Source organism: Mizuhopecten yessoensis, unplaced genomic scaffold, assembly GCF_002113885.1.
Source record: "Mizuhopecten yessoensis strain PY_sf001 unplaced genomic scaffold, ASM211388v2 scaffold4835, whole genome shotgun sequence".
Taxonomy (NCBI): Eukaryota; Metazoa; Mollusca; class Bivalvia; order Pectinida; family Pectinidae; genus Mizuhopecten; species Mizuhopecten yessoensis.
In genome coordinates, this window is record NW_018405745.1 from 373667 (window position 1) to 386046 (window position 12380).

The following is a 12380-nucleotide window of genomic DNA, read 5'->3' on the forward strand; positions in this document are numbered from 1 at the left end:
TAATAACTTGATTGGAATTATAACCTTGAATTGACAGTTTGATACTTTGAAAATTTTGAGCCAGCCCTACCCCCAAGGGCTGTAGGGTGGGGCTCAAAGGAGTCAGTGTGCTAAAATTTCTTCATTTTCCTTGTTAAGAATCAGAGGTGCTAGTTTCAAATCCTTTTTAGTCTGAAATCTGTATGCTAGATATTGAGTAAGGTGGTTTTATTGTTTTTTGTCACTTTGAATAATATTTCTGTTCATGTTAAAAACAAAATCAACTCTCTGTATAAATATATCAGGTGACCGTTAAGGCCCATGGGCCTCTTGTTATATTGGTGATTATTAGAGTTACCTTTCGTGTAATATAGAATATGTCGGATATGAACAGAGTTATTATCTGTCCTGTATCTGATCTTACAAAACCTGTTGCATGGACAAGGTGATGGTTTAGAGTGTAGAAAATCAATGATATAGACATATTTCTCGGTGGCTGTGGTTATATATTCTAGTTTGTCTAGCATCATCCTGACTTATACATATCTGCATGTGTTGGATGTTCTTCTACATACTGGTTAACGGTCAGTCTGATCTTTGTCATTCTTCTGTCTTATCTTATTTGATGTACTACTTTGATCATCTTATTATCGGTTATCCCTTTTTTCTGTTTATCTCTTATTTTGCTAAAGAATGTCAAATTTTCCTGTTAACACATTTCTCATTGTTGTAGACAACTTCAAATTTAATCATTAGAAAAAAAATATTCTTCATTTTTTAATCCATCTAATGTGTTAAGGAAATAAATGTATTTATCAATACTTATATACATGAAGACGACATAGAACGTGATAATTAGTCTTTGGTGAAAGGTAACACTGATTGTATGGCATATGGTGTTTGTGGTTTCTGTAATATGTTCCTAGCAATATATACGGCATGTCTTTGATTCAAATTGATATGATCAGCTCAAAATCGCTTTTTTTTTTTTTTTAACTTGATAAAAAAAATCTATTTAGAGTTATGTGCCCTTTTACAGAATTCATGTACCAGGAAGCTTTCCTGACAACATACCGGACGTTCATCTTTCCCCGTGATCTCATCGACAAAGTCTTGTATAGATTCAACAAGTTTCAGCGAGCTGGAGACAACAAAAAGAAACGACTAGCACGCAATGGGTTTTCACTCCTTGTCCGAATCATAGATGAACTTAGGTTGGTGGGAATTTTTCCTTAAAAGCAAACTTTTTTATAATGGTCCCTTTATTCATCTCAAACCATTTAAACCTAGGTAAATAATTACGACAACAAAACTTTCAACAATTATAACTGGAATGGATTAGTGTTTACAACTTCTGTGTATAATTAAAAATAATTAATAAATATCCAAGAAATCTGTTCTGTAAAGAACTATTTGTAAAGAGTGTATTAATGAGAGTGGCCTCCCCTGACAGCCATCCTGAGCTAGAGGACTCGATCATACAGAAGATGATGGAACTAGTGTTTGAGCTCCTGTGCCAGGGAAACCTTATGCTGGCCCGCATCCTCAGGAAGAAGATCATTGAGAAGTGTGAGGCGAAGAAAGCTCACAGTGAGGTCACTCAGACAATGAACATCACCTCCTCCATATCGCTGGCCTCCAGGTAGGCACATATATACACATCATAGTGAGGTCACTAAGATCTTAGACAGCAAAAACTCATGTCTTTATTAATCTTGGGGAATAATTTCTTATGATGCTTCCTTTCTACTGACTGGACAGTGTATTAAGTATAGAATGTCAGTATACGCAACAACCCTCACCACAGCTTACTGACTTTCTACTGTCTGGACAGTGTATTAAGTATAGAATGTCGGTATACACCACAACCCTCACCACAGCTTACTGACTTTCTACTGACTGGACAGTGTATTAAGTATAGAATGTCAGAATACACCACAACCCTCACCACAGCTTACTGACTTTCTACTGTCTGGACAGTGTATTAAGTATAGAATGTCGGTATACGCCACAACCCTCACCACAGCTTACTGACTTTCTACTGTCTGGACAGTGTATTAAGTATAGAATGTCAGTATACGTCACAACCCTCACCACAGCTTACTGACTTTCTACTGTCTGGACAGTGTATTAAGTATAGAATGTCGGTATACGCCACAACCCTCACCACAGCTTACTGACTTTCTACTGTCTGGACAGTGTATTAAGTATAGAATGTCAGTATACGCCACAACCCTCACCACAGCTTACTGACTTTCTACTGACTGGACAGTGTATTAAGTATAGAATGTCAGTATACGCCACAACCCTCACCACAGCTTACTGACTTTCTACTGACTGGACAGTGTATTAAGTATAGAATGTCAGTATACGCCACAACCCTCACCACAGCTTACTGACTTTCTACTGACTGGACAGTGTATTAAGTATAGAATGTCAGTATACGCCACAACCCTCACCACAGCTTACTGACTTTCTACTGACTGGACAGTGTATTAAGTATAGAATGTCAGTATACGCCACAACCCTCACCACAGCTTACTGACTTTCTACTGACTGGACAGTGTATTAAGTATAGAATGTCAGTATACGCCACAACCCTCACCACAGCTTACTGACTTTCTACTGACTGGACAGTGTATTAAGTATAGAATGTCAGTATACGCCACAACCCTCACCACAGCTTACTGACTTTCTACTGACTGGACAGTGTATTAAGTATAGAATGTCAGTATACGCCACAACCCTCACCACAGCTTACTGACTTTCTACTGACTGGACAGTGTATTAAGTATAGAATGTCAGTATACGCCACAACCCTCACCACAGCTTACTGACTTTCTACTGACTGGACAGTGTATTAAGTATAGAATGTCAGTATACGCCACAACCCTCACCACAGCTTACTGACTTTCTACTGACTGGACAGTGTATTAAGTATAGAATGTCAGTATACGCCACAACCCTCACCACAGCTTACTGACTTTCTACTGACTGGACAGTGTATTAAGTATAGAATGTCAGTATACGCCACAACCCTCACCACAGCTTACTGACTTTCTACTGACTGGACAGTGTATTAAGTATAGAATGTCAGTATACGCCACAACCCTCACCACAGCTTACTGACTTTCTACTGACTGGACAGTGTATTAAGTATAGAATGTCAGTATACGCCACAACCCTCACCACAGCTTACTGACTTTCTACTGACTGGACAGTGTATTAAGTATAGAATGTCAGTATACGCCACAACCCTCACCACAGCTTACTGACTTTCTACTGACTGGACAGTGTATTAAGTATAGAATGTCAGTATACGCCACAACCCTCACCACAGCTTACTGACTTTCTACTGACTGGACAGTGTATTAAGTATAGAATGTCAGTATACGCCACAACCCTCACCACAGCTTACTGACTTTCTACTGACTGGACAGTGTATTAAGTATAGAATGTCAGTATACGCCACAACCCTCACCACAGCTTACTGACTTTCTACTGACTGGACAGTGTATTAAGTATAGAATGTCAGTATACGCCACAACCCTCACCACAGCTTACTGACTTTCTACTGACTGGACAGTGTATTAAGTATAGAATGTCAGTATACGCCACAACCCTCACCACAGCTTACTGACTTTCTACTGACTGGACAGTGTATTAAGTATAGAATGTCAGTATACGCCACAACCCTCACCACAGCTTACTGACTTTCTACTGACTGGACAGTGTATTAAGTATAGAATGTCAGTATACGCCACAACCCTCACCACATCTTACTGACTTTCTACTGACTGGACAGTGTATTAAGTATAGAATGTCAGTATACGTCACAACCCTCACCACATCTTACTGACTTTCTACTGTCTGGACAGTGTATTAAGTATAGAATGTCAGTATACGCCACAACCCTCACCACAGCTTACTGACTTTCTACTGACTGGACAGTGTATTAAGTATAGAATGTCAGTATACGTCACTTTATTGAAAAAAAGTGTCTATCATGGTTTCTTCTTTTAGATTTTCGGAAGTTGTGGCAGTCATTCTTATTTTCCCTTCTTCACAATTTCTAAATGCCCAGATTATTTATTAGAATGAATGGGGTAATCTAAATTAGATTAATATTTTTATATCCCCTTTTTCAGCCCGTCTGATCTCTTACACCTCAAGTCACATGATATTGCAGAGCAGATGACATTAATGGATGCAGAGTTGTTCCAGAAAATCGAGGTAACTTGACCAACCATAATGTGGATGAAAACAGATATTTTTCTATTTAACTAAAAATTACTCCATGGATATCATAAGAAAATTTAAATATCTCACCTGGCCTTGAAAGGTTGTGAATTTGGATAAGGTGTGAGAAGTGGATCAATTCATTGGGTAAAAATATTATCAAAAAGGATTATTTGAAGATGTTACTTTTGTGGAATCAGCAGATACTTCATATAAAAGAAAAATAATTTCAGCCTGTAAGATGATTTGAAAATGAGTTTTTATCCATGCAAGAATTAATTTAGATTTTCTTTTACATCCAGATTCCGGAAGTTCTTCTGTGGGCTAGAGAACAGTCAGAGGAGTTAAGTCCAAACCTGACTGAATTCACAGAACATTTCAACAAGGTCTCCTACTGGTCAGTATGTCCAATCCTAGTAATTATAATTTTAATGTTACAATGAAAACACTTGGTATAGACATTGCAACAGCAGACCAGACTGTTATCACATTTAATGCTAACACTTTGTAACTCCACCAAAGACTGTGTTAAAATGGTGATAAAATTATCATGGAGGAAGACATTTAGAGAAAGATTAATAATGGTCCATGCAATATGTCACCTTATCTGCCTATTAGAAAAAATACACTTATATTTGAATCTGATATTTCCTCAATATTGTAACTGAATACAAATTTTAAAATGATAGAATGATTTTGGACAATGAGCATTGCTGAAAAACCCATATTTATGTATTCAATAAGACATCATCCATTCTCAATGGGGATCAGAATAAAACAGTTTTAACAGTGTGGTGGGACGACATTTCTTTCATTACTGTTTTCTTTTTACTATGTTGAAAACCGTAAACCTAATGTTGATGGATTTTAGACACGATATGTCAGATTACCATGGCTTTGTATAGGACATCAATATTGTTTTGTTTCAGGTGCAGAACACAAATTCTTATCCAGGAGGAAGCCAAAGAGCGAGAAAAATACCTAATCAAATTCATCAAAATCATGCGGGTACGTTTTTATATTACCAATGGATATCCATCGTAAAAAATCTTCAATGAGCTGTCATATTCACAGTTTCTTTGTAAAATTATATGAGGAAGTACATCCCTTTGTAGTAAAATAGATATTTGTTATTTAGATAAGATACCTTAGTGAAACAAATATTTGTATGATTGCAAACATGGTTAATATTATTTATACACTTGTAACCTTGACCCTTTCAGCACCTGCGGAAGCTGAGTAATTTCAACTCCTACCTGGCTATCCTGTCAGCAGTGGATTCAGCTCCCATACGACGCCTGGAGTGGCAGAGACAGAACCTGGAGGTACTAATTATACCTGTAGAGACCCCGGTAGTAACAGGAAGATTTCGTCTTAATAGATCAATTGTACATTAACTCATTCACCCCTGAAGACACATTTGAATTCTTCCAAATCAAAGGTTTGAATAGTTCATAATGAAATTTCAGGGGTGAATGAGTTAAAGGAAGAGACTAAATCAATTCGAGTATCACTATTTGAAACTGTTTATTAATGATAAAATATTTACGATGTTGATAGAATTTTCAAATAGCACCTCCAAAATTGTGTATGTGAATCTTTTTAACAAATTCATGTTGATCCAATCAAAAGAAAGATAAAGTCTATAATGTTGTTGATGTTCTGAAATAGTGACACTTGGGTTCTGTTTGTTTATGCAGATTGCAGACCAGCTGGTTTGTCAAGTTTTTAGATATAATATTCCAGGGGTAAAACAAGACTGACCTGCAAATGCAGGCCCTGAACATCATCAAATCCCCAGATCCGTCCCTTATTCATACAGAACAACTCTGGTCCAACTGTTTGGAACACAATAAATGAAAGCAGCCCTGTACTGATATATCTGACTCTATATAGACCACAGAACGTCATTTGTATTTCTGTCACCTCACATCATCATGTCCCTCCTGTTATTGTGTTTCAGGCCCTGAAGGAGTTCTGCCAGCTCATTGACAGTTCTGCATCATTCCGTGCCTATCGACAGGCCCTAAGTGAGACTGAACCCCCCTGTATACCCTACATGTAAGCTGTCCTTTACTGGATAAAAAATTGTGAAATACTGACGAATCAATATTTATAATGTTTAAAGGTTCAAAATTTTGTTTTTATTATAAAGCATGTTTTCAAGTACATGTGACAATGACATTTTTTCCTGAAGATATTGTTTTGTCAATTTGTTCCACATATGTGTGGAAGATATCTTTTGGATTTGTCAAGAAGTGGATATTGATATTGTTGAAGGTTGGTATTGAACTTGTCAGTAGTGGGCATTGGATTTGTTGGAGTTTGATGTTACCTTCTAGAGTTTAATATCGTATTTGTCAGTGGTTGATATCGGATTTATAGAATCTGTTGGACATAATAATTGGATTTGTTAGAGATGGATTTAAGATTTGCTGAAGGTGGTTGTTAGATTTTGTTAAAGGTGGATATTTGATTTATAGGAGTTGGATAAAGGAATTGTTAAACGTAATTATTGGATTAGTTGGAGATAAGATCTTTGATTTGTTGGAGGTAGGTATTGAAGATGTCGGGGATAGATCTTTAATTTGTTGGAGGTAGGTATTGAAGTTGTCTGGAATAGATCTTTGATTTGTTGGAGGTAGGTATTGAAGTTGTCGGAGGTAGGTATTGAAGTTGTCGGGGATAGATCTTTGATTTGTTGGAGGTAGGTATTGAAGTTGTCGGAGATAGATATTTGATTTGTTGGAGGTAAGTATTGAAGTTGTCGGGGATAGATCTTTGATTTGTTGGAGGCAGGTATTGGAGTTGTCGGAGATAGATCTTTGATTTGTTGGAGGTAGGTATTGGAGTTGTCAGAGATAGATCTTTGATTTGTTGTAGGCAGGTATTGAAGTTGTCGGAGGTAGGTATTGAAGTTGTCGGAGGTAGGTATTGAAGTTGTCGTGGATAGATCTTTGATTTGTTGGAGGTAGGATTGAAGTTGTCGGGGGTAGATCTTTGATTTGTTGGAGGGAGTATTGAAGTTGTCGGGGGTAGATCTTTGATTTGTTGGAGGTAGGATTGAAGTTGTCGGGGGTAGATCTTTGATTTGTTGGGGGCAGGTATTGGAGTTGTCGGGGATAGATCTTTGATTTGTTGGAGGTAGGTATTGAAGATATCGGGGATAGATCTTTGATTTTTTTGGAGGCAGGTATTGAAGTTGTCGGAGATAGATCTTTGATTTGTTGGAGGTAGGTATTGAAGTTGTCGGGGATAGATCTTTTATTTGTTGGAGGAAGGTATTGAAGATGTCGGAGATAGATCTTTGATTTGTTGGAGGTAGGTATTGGAGTTGTCGGGGATAGATCTTTGACTTGTTGGAGGCAGGTATTGGAGTTGTCAGGGATAGGTCTTTGATTTGTTGGAGGAAGGTATTGAAGAGGTCGGAGATAGATCTTTAATGTGTTGGAGGCAGGTATTGGAGTTGGCAGGGATAGGTCTTTAATTTGTTGGAGGTAGGGATTGAAGTTGTCAGGGATAGGTCTTTAATTTGTTGGAGGCAGGTATTGGAGTTGTCAGGGATAGATCTTTAATTTGTTGGAGGTAGGTATTGAAGTTGTCAGGGATAGATCTTTGATTTGTTGGAGGTAGGTATTGAAGATGTCGGGGATAGATCTTTGACTTGTTGGAGGTAGGTATTGAAGATGTCGGAGATAGATCTTTGATTTGTTGGAGGCAGTTATTGAAATTTTCGGAGATAGATCCTTGATTTGTTGGAGGTAGGTATTTGATTTGCTAAATGTTGATGTTACACTATCCCACCATATATGCTGATCTTATACAAAGTGAACATTTCATTTTTCTATGCTATATATAATTTAGACCTATATCAGCTGCATGATCTATAATGTGGTGTTTCATTGCTACAGTGGTCTGATCCTGCAGGACCTCACGTTTATAAACATTGGTAACCAGGACTTTTTGCCCGACAAAAATGTTAACTTTGCCAAACGTTGGCAGCAGTTCAACATCCTTGACAGCATGAGGAGGTTCAAGAAATGGTAAGTATCTGTTATTTGTGAGATTTAGTTTTAAATAAAACGACATATGTGTGTTTTATGGTGGAATAGAGTTTCAGTACAAAGTATTGTCATATCTGAGTTATGCTCTGCCAAAATGGCTCCCTTTGATAATAATTTCTCTACACATGCTAACATATATATTCAGGTGGAATTCCGAATAATTACTACAATTACATGATACAATGCTGTAACAAACAATATATTTTTGTAACACCAATGAGATGTAGCTAAGTAATAGATATTTTATTTTCACAGTTTAATGAAGCCTTATTTTCATTGCAGTAACTATGAATGTAAGAGGAACGAGAAAATCATGTCCATGTTCAATAACTTTGAGGATTATCTCAGTGAAGAAAGTCTGTGGCAGATATCAGAAAAAATCAAACCCAGAAGTGTAAGGAAAAAACCTGAACCATCAGAACCTTGATATGAAATATCCTAGGACTTGACCTTTCAACTCTAGCTGGAAGTGTAAAATATAGGATGTGACCTTTCAACCTCTAGCTGGAAGTGTGAAATATCGTAGGATGTGACCTTTCAACCTCTAGCTAGAAGTGTGAAATAATGAAATGTTTGGAGGTGTTATTTTGTGTTTTGTAAAAGTATTTGTTATTTATATCGGTTAAAAGCAGAAGGAGTATTGAAAGGTTGAAATATATACGAGACTTTGTTTATTGCAAGCCAAGGGAGGTAACCCTGATGGACCATTAGGACAGTATCTAGATAGATAAATGTGGTAGTTTTGTTTAGTATTGGTCGGTGCTATGCTATTAGACAAGGTTTACATGTCTATATCGTGGGGCTTTCAGTCACTGAAAGACACAATGCTTTAGGGGATATTATCAATCAAAGAAGTACAGGCACATGTTAGCTTTTCTTACAGGCACACAGGTCCTTGTCAGCTTCACTTACAGGCACACAGGGCATGGTCAGTCCTAGGCATGCATAGGACTTGACCAGATGTACATGGTTTTGTCATTTGTGTGTAACATAGGATTTTGTTCGCCGTAATGTTACACAGGGTTTGTCACCTGTGTGTTACATGGGGTTTTGTCATCCATGTATTACAGGTTGTGACAGCCTTAACGTTACACAATGTTTTGTCAGCCTTAATGTGACACGGGATTTTGTCAGCCGTAATATTACACAAAATTTGTGTCAGCCTTAATGTAATACAGGGTTTTGTCAGCCTTAGTATTACAAAGGATTTTATCAACCGTAATATGACACAAAAAAAATTGTCAGCCTTAGAATTTCAAAGGGTTTTATCAGCCTTTTTATTACAAAGGGTTTTTTCAGCCATAGTATTACAAAGGGTTTTATCAGCCAAGGTGTGACACAGGATTTTGTCAGCCTTAGTATAACACAGGGTTTTGTCAGCTGTAATATTACACAAAATGTTTGTCAGCCTTAGTATTTCAAAGGGTTTTGTCAGCCTTAGTATTACAAAGGGTTTTGTCAGCCTTAGTATTACAAAGGGTTTTGTCAGCCTTAGTGTGACACAGGATTTTGTCAGCCTTAGTGTGTGACACAGCGTTTTGTCAGTCTTAGTGTGACACAGGGTTTTGTCAGCCTTAGTGTGACATAGGATTTTGTCAGCCTTAGTGTGACACAGGATTTTGTCAGTCTTAGTGTGACACAGGGTTTTTTCAGCCTTAGTGTGACACAGGGTTTTTTCAGCCTTAGTATTACACAGGGTTTTTTCAGCCTTTAATATGAACACATTTAATTGGCTAAGTTTTCTGGCGTAACAAAGATGCAGTAATAGCTTGTAAGCAACTGCAGTTCAATATTTAGATATATTCCTATTTGAAATCATTGCTATAAAAGAGCACAATTATATATTTTGGGGTATTAAGTGTTTTCAAAATATGAATCATTGGAGCTTTGTTTCTCATGACCTCAAATGTGCTGTACTTAAAATAGGATAGAGTGTTGGAGTTCCTCATTTCTTTTGTGCAGTTCCTGTCAAAGTGAAAAGGGTTAAAATCTTTTGAATGATGAAACAAGCTTGACCTTTAACGGAATATTAATGACTTTTATTGATATTATTTAGAAGTCTAGCTTTACTGTATAGGGCCTTTCATATGCAAGTTGAATATAGACATTTATCACAGGGTACTTCTATAGTATATGCAAATCATTCACATGTATACTAGTCCATTCATACTGTGACCACAAGGGCATGGCTTTACGCTGTAATGGTGACATCAAAAAGTCAAACAAAATCATTCATACTAAAACTATATAAAAGTATTCCAATCCAGTATTGATATCTATTCTACTTTCTTTTCATCTTTATGCTTACTTTTACATCCATCTTACTTTCTGTTTACATATATTTACAAAGAACTTTGAATTTCTTTTATTATCATTGAATTGTAAACAATATAGAAATGTGATTTTTACTGTTCAATACAAATGCTAACTGTAGTTATGATGACTTTGTTGTTGTGATGAACACATAAAGCCTGGACAATGAAGCTTGCTCTGGTGGGAAATTATGGCAACGTACTTACTAGTTTGATAGATATAATCAGTTATCAGTAATGTTGCAGACTCTGAACCTACCCCCAGTGAACTTCATTGAGCAAGACCTATTTAAAATGTGTTAATTTACAATTTGTTTATCACAAACCTTGATTCTGAACATGACCTGGTATGCCTGGCTTTATTTTGTTGGCAGAAAAAAAAATGTAACTTTGTGTAAAAATTTCTGAAGAGAGGCTATCATTTATTTCATTTAGATGTAGAATATGGAGAAGTGAATGGAACAGGAAGTGGTATGTGTGTATGGGTGTTGGTGTGTGAATGTTAATTGGACTGTGTGTAAGTGTGTAGCATACAAAATCATGTTTGTGATGTTGCCCCTGTAAATAATGGATGTAAAAACAAGACTGATGTGTGTATGATGGGAGTGCTACATGTTTAATTTATTGAAATGTCATGTAGTAGATGTATGCACATAGTGTGTTTTACTTGTGACTGTACACATATAGATTGTAGTATACTACAGACTCTGGATCTCCAACTATCTGTATACCATGTCAACACTGTACACATAGATTGTAGTATACTACAGACTCTGGTTCTCCAACTATCTGTATACCATGTCAACACTGTACACATAGATTGTAGTATACTACAGACTCTGGAGCTCCAACTATCTGTATACCATGTCAACACCGTACACATAGATTGTAGTATACTACAGACTCTGGATCTCCAACTATCTGTATACCATGTCAACGCTGTACACATAGATTGTAGTATACTACAGACTCTGGGTCTCCAACTATCTGTATACCATGTCAACACCGTACACATAGATTGTAGTATACTACAGACTCTGGTTCTCCAACTATCTGTATACCATGTCAACTCTATACACATAGATTGTAGTATACTACAGACTCTGGAGCTCCAACTATCTGTATACCATGTCAACTCTATACACATAGATTGTAGTATACTACAGACTCTGGAGCTCCAACTATCTGTATACCATGTCAACACCGTACACATAGATTGTAGTATACTACAGACTCTGGAGCTCCAACTATCTGTATACCATGTCAACGCTGTACACATAGATTGTAGTATACTACAGACTCTGGACCTCCAACTATCTGTATACCATGTCAACTCTATACACATAGATTGTAGTATACTACAGACTCTGGAGCTCCAACTATCTGTATACCATGTCAACTCTATACACATAGATTGTAGTATACTACAGACTCTGGTTCTCCAACTATCTGTATACCATGTCAACACTGTGCACATATAATGTCTAGTGACAACAATGTACAAGATGTGTGATAACTGTCAATAATGTAGACATTTGTTACTGTCAACATGCTACACATATATTGTCTAGTGACAACAATGTACACACCATGTACACAAGTGTCAACCAACAAGGTACACTTTGTGTGTTAAGTGTCAACAGGGTACAATGTGTCAGAAATGTACACATATAGTGTAAACAATTTATACATGGCATCCAGAGTGTACAAGCTGCCTGTGTAAAACAGTGAACAGGAGACGTGTGGAAACTGTTGAACACAATACCTGTGTATACTGTTGAACACG

General features: G+C 37.0%; 1 protein-coding gene across 3 annotated transcripts in view; it reads left to right on the forward strand.

The window, feature by feature from the left end:
- The window catches only part of LOC110449856 (rap guanine nucleotide exchange factor 1-like), a 78333-nt gene extending 66930 nt beyond the window's left edge, over positions 1 to 11403 (forward strand). For all 3 annotated transcript variants that reach the window (XM_021496986.1, XM_021496988.1, XM_021496989.1), the window contains 9 exons: positions 1019 to 1193; positions 1433 to 1621; positions 4128 to 4212; positions 4521 to 4615; positions 5148 to 5226; positions 5442 to 5543; positions 6182 to 6279; positions 8130 to 8261; positions 8565 to 11403. In XM_021496986.1, coding sequence (XP_021352661.1) covers positions 1019 to 1193; positions 1433 to 1621; positions 4128 to 4212; positions 4521 to 4615; positions 5148 to 5226; positions 5442 to 5543; positions 6182 to 6279; positions 8130 to 8261; positions 8565 to 8709 — 1100 coding nt within the window. In that variant the 3' untranslated portion in view covers positions 8710 to 11403. The remainder of the gene's footprint in view (positions 1 to 1018; positions 1194 to 1432; positions 1622 to 4127; positions 4213 to 4520; positions 4616 to 5147; positions 5227 to 5441; positions 5544 to 6181; positions 6280 to 8129; positions 8262 to 8564) is intronic.
- Positions 11404 to 12380: the final 977 nt, after the last annotated feature.